We start from the raw sequence: 23,987 nt of genomic DNA on the forward strand, positions 1-23,987 counted from the left end.
TCTTCCAATGTAGCTGCAGCCTGTCAGGAACAGATGTAATTTGTGCTACTAAATCTCCAACCGTGGCCTTCAATAATGCTTCTGCTCTGCTTTGTCATGAGTACAGACCCAAGCAACACCGCGGAGTTAGTCTGGAGTTAAGACTTTGGAAGCAGCCATCCCTGGGTTTGAATCTCACCTGCCCCACCTGGAGAGGTCCTGGAGAGGTATTTAATCTCTCTGATGTCCACCTACGAAATGGCAGCAAAATAACAGCTACTTACAGATTTGTTATAGGGATTTAAAAAAAAAATACATGACATGATGAAAAAATTTTGCCTATATAACTACTAAGTGAAAAAAAAATTTTTTAAAAGGAGAAAGAGCAAGGAAAAGAGGATCAAGGAAAAGAATAAGGAAAAGAATAAGTGGAGGAGGATGAATAGGAAATGAAAAAGGAGGAGAAGAAAGACAATGGAAAGGTTTGTTAAATCTTTAAAAGAATAAACAGAAATAAAGCCAGTAACGCCATAAGCTGGTGGTTCGCTTGCGATGCTGAGTGTCAGTGAATAAAGAATGAACTGATCTTACAAACCCAGCGGGGCTGAGAAAGGGGCGTGGCCCGTGGAGAGCAGTCCTGGAGAAGATGCGTGTCTTCCAACAGGCCGGCGTATGGTCCCCGTGCTGCGGTGGCCAAGGAGTGTTGAGAGTGGTCCCGAGCCAGGCTAGGGCCATTTGCAGCGCGGCCCCTTCTGTCAGTACTTTAAATAAGGATGATCTTATTGTTTGTAATTGACCCATCGATTCAACCAATGTTTACTGACGGCCCGCCCTCCAATTCTGCCCGGCACTGTACCGTCCAGTAGAGTTCACATGATTAACATTCATAACTAAAACGCCAGGAACAACATTAAATATAATAACAGATGCAAATAACATACAACAGGGACTCCAAGGAGGAAAAAATTACCATCACTGGGAGTACTCTAAAAGGCCCCATGAGGAAAATAATATTCATTCATTCATGCATGCGTGAGGCAAATACATTCTGGCATTTCCCCACATGCCAGATACTATTTAAGGAGTGAGGAACACATCTGTGATCTACACAGATAAAACTCACTCTCTAGAGGAAGACAATAATAAACAAAGACACACGTACATATGTAATAATCATTTCAGGTCATGACAATTGTTTCTGAATACATTCGAACAGAATAATCTGACGGAAAACAATGTGGGGCAGGAGGAGGCAACTTCAGACAATGTGGCCAAGACTTCTCTGGAGTTTTATCATTTGAGCTAATAACTGAAAACATTCTTGGCAGACAGAAGTGTCAAACCCTAAAGATGAGAATGAGCTGCGCATAGTAGTTCATGTGTGAGAAAGCTGGCACAGACGGGGAAAAGGACGGGTAGAAGAGGGGGCACAGAGAGGCGTGTAGGGTCCAGGACACACAGGAACTCAAACATGACAGCGAAGAGGAATTCATGTTTAGTGGTTTCTTGCTGTATCACGCAATCCTCACCGTAACTGCAGAGGTAGACGTTATCGTCACCCCCTCCCTTTTCGCTCCCCTGAGGTAGATGGCGGAGGAAATATGGTAAGTACATTGCGAGGACTAAGAGAGAGGAGTTTAAGTCCAGGTCCACCCGACTCAAAACCGGTGTCCTTTCTTGACCTGGTACTTCCCGGGGCGAAGGGGGAGGAGAAGACACAAAGGCAGGAAAGGTCTGCACAGGAAACCGGGAGTCTCACGCGTTGACTGGAGAAGGACTAGTGAGGAGCTGACCTAGCTACAGCCTGTAACAACCATCTCTTCTCCCAGAATTGCACCATTAGGCCAAGATTTTTACCATCGATGCCCCGTAAAGACCTTGGGGCATCGATGTATCTCGCCAGGCTCCACCACCCACACCCACTGGCCTGCGGACACCCACTGCCAAACCGTCATTTGTGAGCGTTCTGTCCAGCCTGTAGATGTGACATTCTAGAAGAGTCTACGCTCTCTGAGGTGGCTGCACAGGGGGTAAGAACTGTGGTTCTCCTTTGCTCCGTTCACAGGTAGCCCCTTCACTCCCACTCCTGGCCTGCTGGCACCCCATCAGCCCCAGAGAGTAATGGGGTTCCAGTCTCCTCTGAGTGCATCAGGCATGGCTACCCTGGCCCACGACAGTCCTCAGCCCATTCCTGAACTCGAGCAGCGATGTTCGGAGCCGCTGTGATTTCTTCAGCTGATGAGGTGATATTTGAGGCTTTCAGTCTAGGTTTCCCAGCCTCCTACAGGTACGTCCCAGCAGCACATGATCTCACGATGACTAAGGATGAGTTCGAGCACCTTCCCCTGCGGCTGCACATGGAGGCTTAACAGTACCCTCCACTGGACATGCAGTGAAAGACGGCCTTCTGGACAAGTTCTGGCCAGTTGTGATGCGGTTTGGCCTGCGCATCTCTAAGGCGCCCTGGACAACCTCCTCAGCGGGCAACAGGCCAAGCTGCCTGGCCCACAGAGTGTGGCTTTTTCTAATCTTCGCAAAGGCACCTAGATAACATACAGGCCCGGGATTAAGAAAGCTACTGCAATGTAATAACAAAAAGGATGAATCCACCACATTACAGGCTCGCAACATTAGAGCTTTGCAACAAAGAATGAAGACGGACCACAGCACAAGGAGAGAAGCACAGATCACAGTGGATGATTTCAACATACCTCTACCAGGAAAGGAAATAAAAAGGCTCAGAAAGAGAGTTGAACAACAGATACTCTTCTAAAAACTTGAAAGAGTAAATAATTTAAGCCTGAAAGCAACTCAATGAGAAGGTACGATTATTACCCACAGTTTACAGATGAAGAGACTGAAGACAGAGAGGTTATGCCAGGTTCACAGAGCTAGGAAGTAGCAGGGCCAGGATTGAAACCCTACTCCAGAAATTACATCCTTAACCACTGTCTCATAGTGCCTCTCTCTATAATATACTTTATAGGTTTGCCTAAAATGCATGTAAAGAATCATATCTGATAAGCACAGAATCTTCATGTTTTTCAAACAGGCTCAAATTATTTAGAAAGTACTGACTGACAAACTAGTTCACAAAAAAGTCTCAGCAATTTTTAAAAGAAAAAATACGTATTTGGAAATTAAAAACCACACTCTTAAATAACAGATGGTTAAAGTGGAAATCACAATAGAAATTACGAAGTACTCAGAATTGAATGACAACGTAAATACAACAGATCAAAACCTCCGACACTCAACTAGAGTGCTCACGGGACTAAATGCATGAATTAAAGTGAACAGCCTATGTACCTGCATTAGAAGTAGTAAAGGTGAAAACAAACATTTAAATTTAGAAGTTAAAGGACAACAGAACAAAACTCGGAAAAGCAGAAGCTAACACATATTTAAAGTGGGGCCATAAATAAGAAGATAGAAGACAAAAATAGAGAGATGATCAAAAAACCAAAGGTTGTTTTCTTAAAACAGGTAAACCGATCTAAAGAGATCACGGGAAGAAGAGACGGCCCACGTAAGTGACACTGGAAATAAAATGAACACGGCTGGGGGCCCACGAGAGCTAAACGGTCCTCACGCCGTCTCCGCCTCAACTGCAATTTCAACGGGAAAAAATGGAGTTGAAACACCAATGATGATTATAGTTTTTGAAAAGGTTGTTTGTTTAATATACTAAAAAAGTTACTGTATATTCCTAGTTTCTTTAATAATGAATGGCTATATAATTATAGCAAATGTATCTATTGAGATGATGTTTTTTTTCCCTTTACCTACCAATATGATAAATTATAATGATTTATTTTCCAGTGTCATCTTTTTACTCTTGAGATAAAAATAACCTGGTCATGTACATATGTCCCTTTTTATATATTACTGAATATTAATATTCATTTGGAATTTTTGCATCTAGATTCATGTGGGAAGGTGGCCTATAATTTTTCTTTCCTGTTATTATCCTCCTGAGATATTTGGTACCAGGGTTAGGCTAGCCTCATGGACAGTGCTCCTTTTATTTTTGCCTAGGGCCAGGAAGTAGTTCTGTAAAATCATGCCTATTTTTCCTTCAATACTTGCTAAAGCTCTCCCGAGAATTCATTTAGGTTTAGAGTTTTCTTTGAAGGCAGATCTATCAATATGAAGAAAACCTTCTTTTAAAATGGGCGAAATTTAAACGTGGGAAAAGAGGGCAAAGGCAAGGGAAGTGCGAAGGCACGAGAAGGGGCTTTCAGTACCATGGCAGACTAAGTGGACACGGAAGACTCTCCCCCTACAAAACACAAAAGCTGGATAAAAACTTACATTTCTTTTCTACAAAGTAGCCAAGCTCGAATGATACAAAAATAAAGGGAAACCTCCCAACTGCCTAAAATAAAAAGGCAACTCAACCCAGAAGTAAACCAGCTGTCACCATGGCAGCAAAAGAGGGTATCAGATCCTGATACGGGGTTTGGCTGCTAAGACTTTAATGGCCATGTGAGTACAGTTTCCTCGGTATCAGCCTTTTTGGATCAGAGAACTACAATAGAGGACCCTGTTTAAAGCCAAGCCCTATCAGTGAAATGGGGATCAGGAAAAATTCCTCACGCTAAGCCAGAAAATTGGCAAGAAACTTGCCATCTATCCAGGTCTCTAATGTGGGAAATAAATCTCCTAAGAGAAATTGAAACACTAAGCTAGAAACATATATGGGTTGGTGGGAGTTGTACGAACTGTATGGTACAGAAATTTAAAGCCAAAAACACTTGGCCCACAAGCTACACTTAGGATCCCAACAAAAAACAAGTGCAATATCCCTCTGTGGAAATGCCAATGGTACACAATGTGGGTGCCCTAGACTCTCTGCTACAGAAGTATTTACAGTGAACATTCAGCAAAGGACACAAGAAAACAAACCACAAGAGAGAGATTCAGCAGACCAAACAGTTGGGAGAATTTCCACCACTCTCAAAGTTAGGACTAAGACACCCATATTAAAGAGACTATGATATTTAAGAGCAAATGACACAAAATAAAACAGGCAGATTTGAAAAAGAACCAAATGAAACTTCTGAAAATAAAAAGCTATGGTTATTAAACTTGAAAACCCAGTGGATGACAGATGTTTTATTGAGATGTACACTTGAAATGTGTATGGCTTTGGGAACCAATATTGGGTATTTGAATAACCAATAAATTCAATTAAAGAGAGAGTAGATTAGACAAAGCTGAAGAGAATAACATGAAAGATATGAGGAAATCACCCAAAATACAACATAAAGAGAAAAAGAAATGGAAACTATGAAAGGAAGATAAACAGCATTGGAGAATAGCATGATAGGATTCAAAACAGGATTTTTTGAAGGGGGCATTACCGAATGAAGAAAGGACATATTTGAAAGATAAGGATTAGCCGGAATTGAATACAAACTGAAGTCCTCAAGCTGGGGAGGCAAGCAGAAAAAACAAATTCAAATCCAATGCATAGGCCCTAAATAAGGAACTTCGGAAACAGAAAGGCAAAACAGAGCACCCTAAAAGAAGCAGAAAGAAAAGACAGCTTATGTAGAAAGGCATGACAGCCTGACAGAAGACTTCTCATTGGCAACGAGGGAAGTCAGAAAACAGTAAAATAAATCTCCAGGGGGCTAAGTCAGACCTCATGAAGCTACTACCAACAGTTAGGGTGCCATACATAGATTCTTAAAAAAAAAAAAAAAACACCAAAAGGACTGGAAATCATTGAAAAAAAGGCAAAGATAAAGTGAACACTTCGCCATGAACATAAAACAATCCTGAGCCAGTGTGTACCTAATGTGGTCTTAAAGCACAAACTGACCGGAGTTACAAGAAGAAATGAACAAAAGCACAAACACAGTGGAAAATTTTAACATAACGTATTCAAAAACTGACAGATCAATTGGGCAATAACTAACAAAGAGAGTATTTGACTAACACACATAACTAGCTTGATCTTACTAACATATTCACAGAACTCGGCACCCAACAATTAGGGAATTTTTTTCAAGTGCAATACTTATGGAATACTTATAAAATTTCATTCTTTCATCAAATGCCTATTTATTGAGTGCCTTCTATGTGCCAGGGACCCTTCCACGTGGGGCTCCGGGGAACAGTCATGAAAATTACGTCTCTGCCCCCTTGGAGCTTATACTGAGTGGAGGTGATGGAGCTTCGGGGAGTGGACTCAGCGTGTCTAACGCCGAGCAGTGCTACGTGGATAAAGAGAGAACCAGAGCAGGCTGACTACACAGAGTCGAGGGAGCAGCTATGCTACACTTCGGCCAGGGAAGGCCTCTCCGAATAGGTGACTCTGAGCCCAGGTGCGGCCATGCGAGGATCTGGGAAAGAAAGCGCGGCAGGAGCAGCGGCTCTGCAGAGGGCACGTGCCTGGCTTGGGAGAATCAATAAAGAGCCCAGTACGCCACAAGGAGGTCAGAACGGGGAGCTGGGAATAACGCGACCTGCATTTCATTCTAAGAGGAGCCTCTGGCAGCTCGGGGGAGAGTACAGGAAGACCAGTTAGTGACTCGGGCTACAGGCGCAGGGGTAGAGAGGGTGAGTAGTGGTCGAAGCAGGATCTTAAAGGTAGAACCAAGAGAATTTGCAGAGAGATGGGATGTAGGGTGTGAAAGAGAGAGATGAGCCCAGGAGGACTCCCAGCGTGCTGTCTGGAACAACTGTAAGAACATGGTAGCACCTTGAGGTAAACACTGTGCTCGCCTCCTCCCAGGACCACGTAAAAATTACCACTAAATTATAGGACAGTCGACCTGGGGAACCATCTGAAGACTAGCTGAACAGAAGTCCTATTAACTAAGGACATGAAGAAGCAGCCACAACAGGACTGAAATGTCACTGTCAGCAATGCAGTGGGACACGGACTTGACTGGCCATTGCCAGCTCTGAAGAGGGAGAAAGGAGGTCGCGTGACGTGGGCAGACTCCAGAACTCAGAGAAAGCCAGGAAACAGATTCTTTCCTAGAGTTTCCAGACAGCATGCACATCTTGGCCTAGTTCAATGAGACCCATGTCTGACTTGTGACCTCCAGAAATAAAAGATAATAAAATGTTATTGTTTTAAGTCAAAAGAAAACGGTAGCACCTCTACTGAGACGGGGAGCCCTGGAGAGGACCCAGGTGGGGCTGGGAGGGGTGCGGGTATGCATGAGACCCCCTGTGGCGCCCCAGTGGACATTTAAAAGGCGGTGAGGTCCTCCTGTCCCACTTCCGCACTGGAGCCGCCTGCCCAGCCTCTCTTCGTATTTACCACTGCGATCTCTCACATGGTCACGGAGAAGAAAATGCTCAGTCTGCTTCTTCCATCACAAAACTAATTCTACCCACCGAAAGGCCTTTCCCAAGCAAAATTAAACTAACACTCGTGAATGCCTATTACACTGAGTCCTTTCACAAATATCGTCTCATTTAAACATAAACATCCCCCTTTGTGGAGGGGTGGGCAGACAATCGTACACGCCTATGCTCAGCTCCGCATCCAGTGAAACCACGCTGGCAGTTTGAAATTGGCCTTGGGGAGTATTTACCCCAGGGAAACCGCCAAGTGCTACAAGTAAGGACCTCTCCCCACCCCCAGCTCCAGAGCCAGTGGTTTGACATCACGGATTCCATCTTCCTTTTAGACAGAAGCAACCTGAGGGGCTAAGAGATCGAGTGACCTGCCCAGTTAAGGGCCAGCACCCAGGTGTTCTGACTCCATGTCAAGTGTTACTTCTTTTACAGAATCCTCTTGGGTCCTCACTTTGTGTCAGGCTTTGTACCGAATGTTTTATAACATTCTCCTCTAATCCTCGTAACTCTACAAAGGAAGTATGATTGTTATTTGCACTGGAGTGTTACGAAAACTAAAGCCTTGAGAACGTAGCAGCTGACTGATAATCAAACATTGGGCCATTAGTCATTAGAATCAATTCACTCAAAAGCCATGTCATTCTAACTCTGCCAAAGTTTAATTTGTCGAGATAAATCAAACAGCTGTTTGTTATAACGCAGAAGACAAAAAGGGAGAGTGAGGTTACCAGAGGCACTACGTAAGTCCATAAAAGGCACAGTAAGTATAAAAGGGGATCTCAATATTGAATGACACTTTTCCAATGACTCCAGGAAAATTCCCTGGAAGATGTGCCATTTTGAAAACCCTTTGTAATTACGGAAGAGAAAATGCCTGGCACACAGGGAGACATTCCAACACGGGGTGTGGCTGAGCGGAAAACTTCAAGGCAAAAGTGCAGATCCTCTGACCCAGGGGTGGGGAATGCGTTCACCTAAGAAGCGCAGGGAAGACCCTCTGGGGAGTAGGAGACAATAGACATGAGGTTTTTTGTGTGCTCTGGCAAAGGGCTTTGAAGTGGAAATAATAGGCTAAACAAAGAGCAAAACAGGTTTCACTTTGAAGCTCAAAAATTGATATTCCAGATAGTACCGTATCTTTTCAGAGTTTTGTTCTCTGCAGCTTAACAAAATAACGTATTATCTCACCTTCCTACTTTGCAAAAATAATATTCAAAAAGGAGACCCAGGCCCTGTATTTCCCTCCTCCCATCACCCATCAGTCTCATTTACGCGGCCGCCCACCCTCAGATCCGCACAAGAACCGCTAGTTGCTCCGAGGCATTTTCAGTGGAATTCAAGGTGGCTTCTATCCCAGGAACTTCAAGGAATTCCTCCCACCTGCTATGAAACAGTGCTTAAAGGTAAGTTTTCAGAAATTTGGTGCTAATGAAAAAAATTGCTTCCATCAGTGTGTTTGAAGTTTCCAAGGGAAAAAAAAAAAACCCTGGAGGTAGAGAAACTCAAACTATTGTGGAACCCACATTTAATTTCCAGAATTCCTAGCTCCTAGCAAGGGTGTCCACCCTTTTGGCATCTCTGAGCAACACTGGAAGAAGAAGAGTTGTCTTGGGCCACACATTAAAGGCATCACAACATGTAATAACAAAAAACTCTCACAGTGTTTTAAGTAAATTTATGGTTTTGTGTTGGGCCGCACTCACAGCCATCCTGGGCTGCATGGGGCCCACGGTGGCAGGCCAGACATCCCTGCAAGATATTCCCCATTTCAAAATTAAGTATCTCAACGTCTCCAAAATAATCAAATAAAGCTTCATTGAATGTTTTAAGGGAAAATGCTCTAAAGGATTATGTACCTTAGAAGTAAAATTCACAGGTTTTTTAAAATTCATATTTCAAGGACTGAAATAATATCCCAAATATATTAATGCCACTCCCCATAAATCCCACAAATGACCCATTCCTATCAAAAACGCTATCAGAGTTTAGAGTTCATAAAAGTCCCTAATGTAAACATTTTTATCAGAAATTTATAGAACAAACCAAGTCTCTCTAGAAAGAGAGTTTTATCTTTTAAGTGGTAATTGCTGAGTGGTCTCAGTATGGGATGAACTGTGTCTACCCAAAATTTATATGTTCAAGTCCCATCCCCAGCACCTCAGCATGGGACTGATTTGGAACAAAGAGTGTTTAGTTAAGATGGGGTCACACTGGAGTAGGGTGGGCCAATCGTCCAATATGACTGGTGTTCTTATGAAAAAGGGGAATTTGACCCATTATACAAGAGAGACCGCCCCGTGACTATGAAGGCAGAGCACGATGCATCGACAAGCTAAGAAACACCAAAGATTGCCAGCAAACCACCAGAATCGAAGAAAGAGGTGTGGTTCAGATTCCCCCTCACAACCTTATCAAGGAACCTGCCAACTTCTTGATCGCAGACTTCCAGCTCCCAGAACTGGGAGACAATAAATTTCTGTTGTTTCAGCCACCCAGTGGGTGGTCCTTGGTTAGGGCAACCCTGGCAACTGATACAGAGGTCCCTTTGCCATGTCCAAGCACAGCTCCTCAATCTCACACGTGTCTCAGAACAAAAGAGGCAAAAACTAATGTGTAGAAAGCTATTCTTCTTCAGGAAATCGTGTCCATTGTGCGAGAGTTCATATAAGCCTCAGCTGCTTCCTATGTAAAATAAAGACAACCACTGAGAGCCTTCAGTGACATAAAGCACAAAATGTATCAAGCTTACTGTCTGGTCCAGGGTAGCTGTTATTACCAGAAATACAAACTATACCCCAAGCCTGTGTCAGTAAGACACGTGAGACGAGGTGCTTCCTCGCACGTCTCCGCCCTCAGAGTTGCCCACGCTGACTGCATCAGTATCCTGGTATCTCGCATTTATGCCCGAGCCTCAGACAGACTCGGGACCAGCGCACCCCGCCCTGCTGGACGTCACCACCTTGTGGCCACTGCCCCAAATGCAAACACCACTGCTCTTTCTCTTGTTCTCATCCTCTCTGCCTCCTCTCTGCTGGGCCATGCTTTCCACCATCCGACGCCTCACAAACCCCAGGACCTGCCCAACCCCTTCCCACAGGAACTCTCCATCTACCGCCCCCTTCAGCTGAAACAGGCTTCTCCCCTGATGGCAGCCCCTGTCACCCTACGGCACTCCCCAGTGAGGTCTGCTTGTTCTCCAGCGCCCCAGATACGCGGCGTTAAGAGGCGGGTCAGCATCTTATGCACTCCATTCTTTCCCCACCTTCAGAGAAAGCACCTGCTATTTTGAGGTGCATGCCACCTTTGACACTCTCTAACCTTCTTCATCACAGTTAACCGCCACCTGGAGACTTCCCACAATAAGCCCTATGGAATAAAAGTTTGATGCCGGACTCGCTGCCTCCCTCACCATTGTCAGCTGTTGTCATCTAGGTCACTTTACCATCCATATCCAATTCCACAGACTCAGGGCTCTGCTCTCAATCTCACAATCTTCATTCTGTTTTAACTTCCTTTTCTACTCAAGCTCAATTCCATGATCAATCACTCCGGCTGCTCTTAACACTGATCTCAACTTCCATGTGGCAGCATCCGTCTCACGCAAATTCTCAACTCCTGTCAGCCCAATACACTCACATTTCATCCGGCACTTCTGCCTCTCATAAATGTCCTCTCGCCTATACCCTATTGCTTGAGTCACACTTGCTCAGCAAAATCTCAGGCCTGGATCAAACCAGCGGTCAATGTCAACAGTTCAGGCTTTACAAATTCATCTTCTGAACCACAACTCATCCTGGGACACCATCTACATATCCACAGTCACCTTCTACCTCCCAAACTGTCGTTCTTCTAAATTATTTTACTTACCTTCCTACCTCTTCCCCGCCCTCCTTAAACGACTCTCCTTCCTGTGTCTTTCAGGAAAAAAGAGGCCATCAGACAGGAAGTCACCCAGCATCCTGCATCCTCACCACCTTGTCTGGACCACGCACGCTGTCTACGGTCTGCCTGTGTCCTATCACAACCAACCAAAGGTCTTCTCCTGCCAACAGTCAGTCCCTCTACTTTGCATCCCATCCTCTTGCTTCCTCGAAACCCTGGTTTCATAAATTATCTGTTTTTTATTTGGTATTTTCTACCTCTTCTACTCTATTGACTCCTTTAAACATTCTCTCCTCTCTTTCATCTTAAAATGCCCTTTCTCAACTCTAAGTCCTCATAACTAATGTTTATTGAAAATTTACGGTGTGCAGGGGATTGTGCTAAATTTAGGACATCTATTATTTCAACCCTCACAACAACTTTATTGAGTGGACAACATTATCCCCAGTTACTGAAACTGAAGCACAAAGAAGTTCAGATGGTGAAATAAGTCACCGGTGGAGCTAGGCTTCCAACCCAGGCCCCAGGCCCCAGGCCCCAGAGCCCACGCTCTGACCAGGTTTTCTGACCCATGAGTTCAGTGTCCTGACCTCACAACCCCAGCGAAACGGTGCATTTGAGCCTTTTAGTTTGGCTTTTCTTTTCAGTATTCTTACACATGGAGAATTGGAAGGAGATGATAACATCTCCTGCTTAAATCTGACGACTTCTTAGATTTCCAAACACCACTCATTCCTGTTTCTCTTTTATTGACCTGGCCTCTCCTTTGCAGAACTCTGTATGAACTTCCCTTCTTGCTGTCTTTTAAATGCTTGTGTTCTCCAGAGTTCTGTCTTGTCTTCCTTATTCTCTCAGTCCACATCCCCTCCTGGGATGATCTCATGTATTCCGATGGCTTCAGCTGTCATCTATATAAGTTTCGACCGGACAGAACAGCTACTTGGCACTATTCACACTAACACTGACCGTTGGAAATGCCGAGGGCATGATACCTGGACACGGACAGGCCACCCAAACAGATCCGCACAGAGAGACATTTACTTTGATAAACGCACCATCGATTGAGGCCTGGCTCTCAGACTCACAAACTCAGAAACTTTCACTTGGCGCTGTCAGAGTATTTTAAACAATAGAGACTGACGTATAAAACTGGTGTGCCAAAATATGAGTTACCAATCAGGAATATAACTGCTGGTAAATCTGATGTGCGTGCCAGTCTGACAAGAGCATTCTCTCCCTGTAAGGAAAGTGTGTGAGGTGAGATCAGCAGGAGGCCCTTTGGGGAGCATGCAACCAAACCCAGGAGAGTCAACGGTATGATCCAAATATGTCATGACATCATTACACATTTATAAAGACAAGCAGTCCATCACTACAGTTGGAATGTGGCTTATGGGTAGACTGGCTACTTAAGTGCAGAAGGAACTAACACTCTGAATCCTACATAGAAGTTGGAAAAAGTAATAATAATAAGCCAATTCAAAAATGACTAGGGGATCTGAATAAACACCTTTCCAAAGAATACAGCTGGCCCACAGGTACGTGAAAACGCGCTCAACATCAGCAGTCACCGGGGAAAGGCCAATCCAAACCGCAAGGAGATACCTCACACCTGTCAGAACGGCTGTTACCAAAAAGGCAGGACATGACAAGTGTCAGGGAGAACGTGGAGACAAGGGAGCCCTTGTGTCTACTGGGGGCATGTAAATTGGTGTGGCCGCTGTGGGAAACAGTGTAGAGGGACAAACAGTTTGGGGACAAACACTTAAAAATAGAACTCCCAAATGACCCAGCAATTCTGCTTCTGGGCGTTCATCTGAAGAAAACAGAGACACTATCTCGAAAAAACATGTGCACTCTCATGTCCATTGCAGCGTTATTCACAATAGCCAAGACGTGGAAACCACCTCAGTGTCCACGGATGGCCGTATCTATATGTACTGGTCCATACATAGACCTGTATATGTATGAACATAGATAGGCATGTGTCTTTATATACACAGAAGCGTTTGTAAATATACAAGTATATTCATACAATGTATATAAATATATATTTATACACACACTGGAAGGTTATTCAGCCATAAAAGAGAAGGAAATCTTGCTATTTGTGACATGAATGGACATGGAGCATTATGCTAAGTGAAATAAGTCAGACAGAGAAACACAACTGCTGTATGAGAGCACCTGTATGTGGCAGCTGAGGAAAAGACGGGGCTCACAGATACGGAGAACATACTGCTGGTGGGGGTAGAGAGCAGGGGCTGGGTGAAATGGATGAGGGAGGTCCAAAGGTACAGACTTCCGGTGATAAGATAAGTAAGCCATGGGGATGTGATGCGCGGCATGGTGACTATGCTCGACACTGAGCTGCCTATGTGAAAGCTGCTGAGGGAGCAGACCTTCAATGTTCTCATCACAAGAAACACAACTGTAACATGTATAGTGACAGATATTAACTAGATTACTGATTACTGTTGATCATTTCACTATATATATATAAAATCATTATGTTGTACACCTGAAACTAACATGTTATATATCAATTATATATCAGTTTTTTAAAAAACGTGGCTGTACAATGCCTAAGTCTGTTCCTGTGACGATCTTTTTCACGACTGACACCCTGTACTTTCCGTTGACAGGTTACTTTGGGCAAGTTAACAATGTATGAGGAGCTTACTCAACACCAAGACCACTGGCCTGAGGGTAATGGTATCTCTTCAAGGAAACTTCACATACCTTTTCTACTGTGTGCCGATGTCTCAGTTTAACCTCTGGAAGGCGATCATGGCTCCCATTTTTCCACGTTCTAAGGACCAAGTCCAGTTCATTGGATGTTCTAATAGCTTAGAAGCCTAACTCCTTCTTCCCAGGCCCAAGTCACCTCAGCATTTTCCCCCTGAATTGCTGAGATGGCCTCAGATTTCAGCTCTCAGCTCTCAGGACTGCTCTGCCCCCTCCATCCGTGAACACAGACCTGAATGAAAACCCGTGTCATTCCTCACCTGTAATCCTTCAGGCCTCCTGACAGCTCTCAGGATGAAGTCCAAACTCCTGAATATTTTGCCTAAACTGCTTTTGCGCATGCACTTTCTCCAGGTTTCAGCCAGGCTGCGTTTCTTCCAGAAAGCCTTTGCTGACCACCACCCTCTTGAATTCAGAATCGGGGGCACTGCTCTGGGCCCACGCAGCCCCATGCCTCTTTCCGCTAAGGACTGTCAGGTGGTATATGATACCGTTATTTCTCTTGCCCCTAACCCCATAGATTGTTAGCTTCTTGGAAGCTACGCCTCATTATCTTTGGATCAAAAGCACCGAGCGTAGTCCTCAACAAACAGTAGGAAGTCTATTATTGCCTGATGAGCGAGTGAATAAATGAATCGCGGAATAGGAGGGATTATCTTTGGATTTTTAAATTCTCTGGCTGGTTTCCCAATTAGGAAGCAGAGGTCTAGGGCCCAAGGGGAGAGTACAGCAATGAGTGTGTGCTTCTCAAATACTGAGTGTATTACAACGGTACTGCCTTTGAGCTGGTTTGAATTGTCTTTTGCCTATAGGTTGATGAGTGGCCAAGTCATTGAGTAGATATTTTCAGTCTTGAATTTTTTAGTCTTATTGAATAAATGTTCTACATTTTTCTTGGTAACTGGCTTCTCTCCAGTGCCCATTCAATCTGTATAGACAAATGTGAGTCATTCAATAAGTAAGAGTAACACTGCTGACTCTTTAGTACTTTTAAGGGGCTTTGACATGTATTGTTTCATTTTACCATGAAAACATTACTAACGTAGGGAAAGTTCCAATCATTACACTTTACATTTGTCGTGGGGTAAGTCCGTTTTAAAATTTTTCCTATCCTCCATAGAGATGGGGATCTTCATGGGGTTTATTAGAAAACAAGACAAAACCAAGGTTGAGAATCCACCTGTGATGTGGATCTTTTGTTTGCACAGAGCTCTTCAGAAATTAATTTATCTGCAGCGACACTCCTGCCACCAGTCCAATTAAAACTGGAAAGTAGGCAGACCACCTTACGGCATGCAGCTGCGACACTCCCACCTGCACGGTGATCCCCCCAAACTACCTCCTACACAAACATTCGACAACTGCCCAAGGCTCAGCGATGATCTGGGTCACAGTGACACTCCCATGTCATTTCGAGCTTGGACTGGAGATACATGTCATCAAAAAAGGTCTGATCAGCAAATTAGTATGTTGTTTAGCTTCGGTCTTCTGACTGTTATTATTTGAAAAGTAAAATCACAGACACGCAAGGCAAGACTAACATACCCAGAGAAATAAATTACCAGTTCCTGTTGCCAGCACTCAGTCATGAAACACTTCTTGAGTAGCTACTGCGTGTCCTGCCCATATCGCTTCATGTCTCATCAGAGAGAAAGGTGGGCAAGCTGAATTACAAAGACCACAGAGAATGGGGGTTGTTTCTCTGACCAGAGATACACCATTAGCAAAACGAAATTCTAACTTACCAACAATCGACTGAAGGCTGTTCCTCAATTTAACAAACAACCAAGCAAACCGAAAAGTGGGATCAGAGAGGATGTTGTTAACTAGTAACATTCCTAACACATACCACATATTTGATTTATCAAACTGTGATCGTTATACTTTGGGAGGAAGTTTTCATTGTGCCTACGGAAACACTTCTACATGGCCTCAGGAAATACCCAGACACATGGGATCCACTCTTTCAGGTTGAAGTACTCTGCCATCCTAGGAAACAAAGTAATCGTTGCCAACCAAACTCTCTCTTCAATTTTAGGTCATTTCCTTTACTTTGGTTTCTCTTGAACTTAAAAGACTTATCCTTTTCCTCATGAAAACCCTTCTTCACATAGGATGGACTAGAGGCAAAGGGAAACGAAAACCTTCTTGGCTCTTTTTCTTATGCACATTTAAACTGAAGGCATTTCCATTTGAAGTTTAGTGTATATACTTTCTATAGGTTTTCAAGGTCTGAATGTACGACATTTTCCTTGTAAAAATCTTAATATTCATTATGGTCTCAGGTGATTTTGCTATTGCTCAGAAAAATAATCCAAGAGAATCTTTCCATAAAATACCTGGAGCATTTTCTTAACCCTGTGTAGGTCCCGCAGACCTTACAAAGTCCTTGAAAGCTCCCAATTAACAACTACGAAACTCTTCAGCTCAGAGACATATATTGCTGATATTTCTCACAATGAGTCAAGTTCTTGTAACTCTGAATGTTTCTGTAGTGACATTATCTCTTACTACATTATGAGTACGAAAATCACGGGCTTTGATCATAACCTACAAGCGCACTAATCTTTATTAAATAGCAAAATGGAAGACGGGCGAGGTTAAATGATTCGCTCAAATGACAAGAATAAGGGAGAGAGCCCAAGTCTTCTGTTCCAAATTGGATGATCTTTGCATTACATTGCATTTGCCTTTTGTAAAATAATGGCTGGATCATTCATCCAGTTTCCACTTTAGCGTCATGAGCAAAGCAACCACTCCAGTGGATGGAAACACAATGTAATCCCGAAGATCTCCAGCTCCTGGTCTCCCCTCCTCTTTCAGATCGTCTCCAATCAGGCTTTCTGTCCAACCCCTTCACTTCACTGCCCTTGCTGAGCCACCAATGGGCTTCCATACTGCCGAAGAGATTAGCCACTCATCACACTCATCAGTCCTCCCCTTAACTAACCAATGAGTGGTTTTTCCTTGAAACACATTATTCTCTTGACTTCTAGAATAATATACTCTTCTCCCCCATCTCTGACTTCAATTTCTCAGGCTACTTCACTGGTTCAGCCTCATCTTTCTGACAGCTAAACACTGGAGTGGCCCAGGGACAGGTCCCGAGACCTTTGCTACTCTCCATTTCATCAGTCCTTCCCGGCCTCCTTCAGCCTCACAGTCCACCTACCTACATACATGCCTTTGGATCCCAAATTTAGACCTGTGACCCAGACCTCTTCCTTTGAACTCTAATTTTATATATCCAGGTGGCATCCAAAAGGCATCTCAAGCCTAATACCAAAGTTAGTATCTCCAGTTGGGTACCAAAAGGCATCTTAAACATACCCAAAAATAAAAGCCCCATCCTCCCAACTCTTTCTCATACCTGCGTCTCTATCTCAGTAAATGACTAAGCTATGCTTCGATTCACTCAAGCCAAATTTTCAGAACCTGTCTTGTCTTTATTCTCACATACCCATCCAGTTCATCATTAAATCCTTTTGGATATGCGCACACACAGAATTCAACTCTATCTCAAAACTTCCACAGCTACCAACCTCACCCAAATACACCGTCCCTCTCCCACCTGGAAGATGCAATGGTCTCCTATCCTCCCTGTTTCAGCCCTGCTGCATCTCAGACTATCGGCAAATAACAGCCAGAGTAATTTTGTGAACATGCAAGTCACATCACGTCGCTGCTCTGCACAAACCCCAAAAATGGCTCCCCGTGTCACTCAGAGAAAAGCCACGTGGCAGTGCCCTGTGAGCCCTCTCATGGTGCAGCCCACCACCTTTGTGACTCCCCCCACACCTTCTCCCTATTGCTCACAGTGCTGCAGACACACTGGTCTTTCCGCGGTTCCCTGAACATGTCAGGATGCTCTTGCCATGTTCGAGAGCATTTCTTTCTTCGTTCCTCTGCCTGCCAAAGTCCTTCCTCAGATATGCTCACTGGTCCCTCCCTCATCTCCTCCTGTCTTCCTTCAAATGTGACCTTTTCGATGGGGGGGCTTTCCTGACGGCCATATTTAAAACCTCAACACTATCAACCCACCTCAACCCCCTCATTCCCCTTTTCTGTTCTTTATCTTCTGCAGAGCAAATATCACCATCAAACAACATACGGTATGCATTTTACTGATTTTTTTATGGTCTGTGCCCCCCAACAGAATGTAAGCTCCATGTGTACAGAAGCTTTTGTCTCTCTTTTTATGTTCCCAGTATCTGAATCAATACCTGAAACATGATAGCTGAGGGAATGAATGAATGGAGACTGATATAAGATACCTGAGAAAAACGTGGACACGTGACTGTGAAAGGGAACAGGACAGCATTTCTTCATGTGAAGTGACTCATTGAAATGCACTGCCCCCATCTGCCCTCCGTCTCTGGTACCTGCCTTACAGAGAAGAGGAGAGATCGAAGGCTGAGTGATAAAAGGAGAGACCCTCGGCCCTCCCCAAAGCTGTGTTCTTTGGAAGACAGAAATCCACTTCGAGGGTTGTAAAACTCACAGCAAAACTTAATACATAAGAATTAATAATAATGAACTACTGTTGATGAGAATGTGACGGAAGCTGGACCCTGGGACATTGCTGGTGGGAATGTGGCATGGGACAGCTGCTTTGGAGACAGTCTGGCAGGTCCTCAAACAATTAAACACAAGCTACCATGACCCAGCAATTCCACTCCTAGGTATGCACCCGCAAGAAATGAAAGCATGTTCTATTCCGTGCTGAGCAACCCGATTTCAATGTGAGGAGGGGGGACTTCCCCACATTTCCCACAAGCAATTCTCAGACACCGGCGGGATGTCCAACAAGAATTCAACTCAGTTCAGCTCAACTCTGATGCCCGTTTACCCGGAGACAGCCTCAGATTCCACAGGTTAATGGTTCAGTTCTACAAGACTGCACCCCACCCCCCACAACTTGAGACATCAGTCACGAGCCCAAGTTGTTTCTGGTGCTCCTGACTAACCAGCTACAAATCAGAGGTTCCCACAACATCCCCCTTGTCTTCAATGAATTTGCTAGAGTAGATCAAAAACCTCAGAAAACCCATTTACTTGTTAAATACCAGTTTTATTATAAATGGATATAACTTAGTGTGGATGCAAGGGGCCACGCTCTAAACCTGACAAGCTCGGGGGAGGCCAGCATGGCAGACCCCACAGACTCAGAGACGAAGTAGGCACACAGGATGGTCTGGACGTAAAAATCCTTAACTAAACGCAGTCACGGTAGGTAGTAAGGTCCTAGGCCTGCGGCTTCCTTGACAAAGGTCATCTTCACCTTAAGTGAGCCTGTCTACTGCCTTTCTGCATCTAGATGGCACACGTTTGAAAGGCCAGAATAATCTTTTCCTGACCCCTCCCGGCCCAACCCACTGCAGAACCCGTCACTGTCACCTAGTTCCCGCTTCCCATCTCCACACGCTGTAAATGTTAAGGATCAACTACCCGGTACCCACCGATGGACAGGAAATATGTGCTTCTCTGTTTTACTTTCTATCCGAGCCCAGAGATTTCCCCACTTCACTTTCTCCCACCCCCTTAATCTACCACCGGTGGACTTCATGTAACCCTTCTCACCTCTCTCCTCTGATTCTAATGCATAAAATAAGCTGCAAAACTGCCATTCCCTGGAGCATTGTCTCAGTTTGTTGAGATTTGGCTTCCTGGCAATTGTCATCAGTTTGGCTCAAATACACTAAAAAATTCTCTATAGGTTTGGACACTTCTTACATCAACATCAGGAAGGGCCAGATGGAAGAGATGCACAGGGCAGAGGGTGGGGAAAGGGACACAGGGCTCCCATGCTCTCCGAGCTGGCCACCCTCCCCGCAGCTCCACGTGGACACGGACGGAAGGACTCAAGACCGTCCTTTTAAGTTTTCAGGAAGGTTTCACCACATAGTCACGACTGATTAAATCACTGGCAATAGGCAACTGATTCAACTTCCAGCCCCTCTCCCCTCCCCAGAGGTCAGGGGTGGGAGAGAAAGTTCCAACCCTCTAATCTCGCAGTTGGGTCTCCTGGCAACTAGGCCCCGTCCTCCTGCTACAAGATGAATGAACCTGGAAAACCCCAGTCAATAAAGAGCACATATTATGTGATTCCATTCACATGAAAGTCCAGAGCAGGAAGATCTATAGAGACAGAAAGTAAATTAGTGTTGGCTTAGGGCTGGGAGAAGAATGATGGAGGGTAGGGAATTGATAACTAAAAGGCACAGGGTTTCTCCCTGAGGTAAGAAAAATGTTCCAAAATTGACTGTGGTAATGGTCGTACATATCTGTGAATATGAATTCTTATATGATATGAAAATTGTATCTCAATGAAACTGTTAAAGGAATGCATTACATGTGATCACACCAGTAAAAAACCCATTTTAAGCACAGTTAGCACCAAAAAGTTGGCTTGACGTTCCATGACCCTGGTCTCCTCTGATACGTCCTCCTACCCTGGGTGTGTTGCTGGTCCTCCGCCCAACCCTGGTGTCCTACGTGTACATTTTCGGAACGATTTTTATCACCTCCTTGTCAAGGTGTCAGATGCCTTTCTCTTGTATGTCTGTGTTTTCCATGTACCTTCATCTTTGCCCCCACCTGCAAACACACACGTTGCCCCCAACTGAAAGGCAAAAGGTCCAAAGCAGTCACCTGCAAAGGCCAGCAGGCTCCTGTCCAATGCCTGAGACTACATCCCGGATCTTCTCCATTACTTCCTCTAGCCAAGCGCAGTGGCAGATGCCAAATGGCTTTGAAAAGCTGTGGTCAAGGTCATGAATATAATTAGTAATTGTGATTATAACTAATGTAATTATTGTATTAAATAACACGTTATTTCTTTCCATGACAGCTGTGTCACCCAACCATAGGAATACGTGGGAGGCACTATGAAAAGCAACCACATGTAAAACAGTCATGAAATATCACCATTGGAAGTGACCTCAGAGATGTTCAAATACAATTCCCTCATTTGATAGCGGAGGAAACGTTCACGATGATAAACGGACTTTTCCAACGACACTCACTAAAACAGCCAATCCCCATTGAAGGCCTCTTCTGTCATTCCAAGCTGACCACCAATCAGAAGGAAAAGGAAATCAAAACACTTAATGATTACACATACATACCCCCCACACACACACAGTGTGAAAGAGAAAATGTCACACAAAGATATTACTATGGTCCATTGAAATGAACTAGCAAACTAAAGGTTATTAGTGTGTTTTAACTTCTATTTCCCTCTTTATCTTCAAAAATACTTTAAATACTCTTAGATAACAGAAACACTTGGCCACTTCGCTCTACTTTAATCACAATGGAAACAGAATTAGTAGTTTTGCTGAATTACACTTACAATTAATTTTATGGAGCCGGCGTAATCATTTTCATGTATTATTTCTTAAAGAGTTCTAATTTATTAGTCATCTCTTATTAGCATGCCAAGTTCCCCCCTTTGAAACATGATTGCTAAACTATAGGAAAGGCAACTACAGGAAACTTTCCCATTTGGTAACAATTGGAATGCGGCATACCACGCTGCAATTTATTCCAATAATTTTCATATCGCATCAGAATATCATGATGACCCAGTTTCCTCTTATGGCTCGAGGCAATTTTTGTGTTCTGTCTGCAGCGACATCATTTCACAAGAGTGTTGTGGGGAAGAGCAAATTGTGGTGTTAATTAGAGAAAACAATTTTTACTTTATTGTGTTGGCCAACTTCAGATTCACCCCTGAAGAAGACACATACTTAGGCTATTCCAAAATAATAAGTCTTGAACTGCCTCAACACTGACATCTTGACATCTCATAAATTGAAACATTACAAGACATGAGGTGTCTTGCTAAGTGAGTAAACAAAGTAAAGGACCATCCGATTCTCCATTCAAATACAAAGAACACTTCATGTTTAATCAATGCAGAAATTACTATAAATACATATGTATATATGCACTTACAGCATATGTATCCCAGGAAAGTAGGGTAGGTTTTGAACTTATATGTTTGTCAAATGCACCAGGAAAGCCGTTGAAATTCTCAATGTCAAGCTCTCCTTGTGAAGAGGCGGGTGCAAGGTCTTCTAGTAAAAAGGATTTCAGAGCAGGAAAAATGTGGGAGAGCAGGAAAAATGTGGGAGAACAGTGGGGGAGGACCTTTAGGAAACCACTGCCTCATTGCTTCAAATGGGCAGCAACTGGTGCTAATGAAGCTCAGGTGGGTGTTCCCCAGCGAGCCTCAGGACTTCCCGGGCAACGCCACCCCAGCAATGCCAAGGAGGGCTCTTGTGAGCCTCCTGAAAAGGTGCCACTTTAAAGAGAAGCTGGAAAAAAGTAAATGGGATCATATTACGGTGCAGCAGCTAAAACCCATAGCTTTAGGGCAAAAGAAAAAAAAAGTCAGTTTGCTTCAACTACCTTTAAAGAGCACCGACATACCAAATTATATGTATTTCTCCTTCATGAGACATAGACATAATGTTTATACCCATCTGTGAATCGAACTAATGAGGACCTGGTGCAAAGATGAATAGGTTCAGTTAAGAAATGAATGGCTTCTCTCTCATTTTCATCTCTTCCGTTTCACTAGTAGTAATTACTTACACGCTTCCTTGCGTCTCACACAGGTTTTGCCCCGTCTTACATGAGAGTCATCCTGAGCGCGCTCTCAACCTGGATGTTAGCTTGTGAAGGCTTACTGCTGAACACCCATGTCCAAATCTGCCTATGTAATTCAACACTTTTTTAGCTCTGAAATAAAAAAGTCCATGAACTTTGATTTCGCTGTCATTGCTCAAGACATCACGATTCCAGTTTTCATAATTCCACCCCTCCAGGTTTGGGGACCACTCTCCAAGCACCCTAAACAAGCCACCTTTCTACTCCATGGCTGAGACCTGAGCAAGTACCAACCACAGCCACCCCAGAAGCCAACCAGCAATTCTTTGTTACAACTGTTTCCAGCTACACCTTTTTAAAAAAGGTTTTGAAACTTCCCAACACTGAAACAATTTCATAGCATAAAACACGATGTGATCAGGGGAAACAACAAAGAATAAACATCTCCCTTACCTGGATCATGGAAAGGCACCAAAGCAAAGTTGTAAAGAGGTCTCTTAGGTCTTTTCAAAGACGTCTCCAGAATTTTGGAAGCCCCTTCGATAACCTGAACTAAATCATCGTACATGGAACCAGTCACATCAAACACAAAAGCCAAGGTGGAGGCCCCCTCGGGAATTGCCTCCGCCCTGATCTCAGACTGGGGGCTCGCATCTTGAGCTAGGGAAGAATAAAGCAGAGCGAACAGGCATACTGTGTGGACAACGTCCCAGGAAATCATTTTTTCTTTCTTTTCACCCCCTCTTTTTCGGAGCGCAGAAGCACGGCGCTTAGCCCTCCTCAGCAATAGGCAGAGGGTTTCCTCTCCGAGCAACTCATCAGACTCTGGAAATCCCTTTGAACCGGCCAAAAGTTTGGAGCTGAGGATCCAACGGGCGCAGGCAAGGAACCCGAATCCCGGCAGGGGCGAGCGGCACAGATGCGGCAGCTTTTGTCTGGACGCAGCTTCCTCCGGGGCTGGGTCTGCCCGCGGCCCCGGCGGCGCGTGGCGGAGTGCGGGCGGCGCGCCCCGCCGACCCCGGGGGCCGCACTGAGCCCTGCGGCGCTGCGCCCGAGTCCCGCTGCCCCGGCCGCTCCGCGCCGGGCCGGCCGCTGCGCCTCCCAACTTTCCGCTGCTCGCCGCCCGCCCGGGAGCCCGCAGGGGAAGCCGGGCTCGGCCTCGCCTCCTGATTGGCCGGCTGCGGTCCCCCGCCTCTGCCCGACGCCCCCTCCCCGCCCCGCGCGCGGGCGACTACGCTCCGCACCGGTTCTGGGGTCAATTCAGTTCCTGGGAAGCGCGCGCAGGGTCCGCTCCGCTGCCGCCCGCACCGCGCCGAACCTGCAGACGCTCGGGGTGAGCAAAGGCTCCCGAGAACGGGTGGCGGAGACCCAAACCGCAGGGCGCCGCGCGAACCGGCACAAAGGCGATTTTCTTTTTCCGCCGTGCACGACGCTGCTGC

The 23,987-nt window shown here is 44.8% G+C and overlaps 1 protein-coding gene across 1 annotated transcript in view; it reads right to left on the minus strand.

Moving 5' to 3' along the window:
• The window catches only part of HMCN1 (hemicentin 1), a 378,057-nt gene extending 354,432 nt beyond the window's left edge, over nucleotides 1–23,625 (minus strand). The window contains exon 1 of the mRNA XM_024552545.3: nucleotides 23,002–23,625. Within this exon, the coding sequence (XP_024408313.2) occupies nucleotides 23,002–23,269 (268 nt within the window). The 5' untranslated portion in view covers nucleotides 23,270–23,625. The remainder of the gene's footprint in view (nucleotides 1–23,001) is intronic.
• Between the last annotated feature and the right edge of the window lie 362 nt (nucleotides 23,626–23,987).

This window comes from Desmodus rotundus, chromosome 12 (genome assembly GCF_022682495.2).
Source record: "Desmodus rotundus isolate HL8 chromosome 12, HLdesRot8A.1, whole genome shotgun sequence".
Lineage (NCBI taxonomy): Eukaryota > Metazoa > Chordata > Mammalia > Chiroptera > Phyllostomidae > Desmodus > Desmodus rotundus.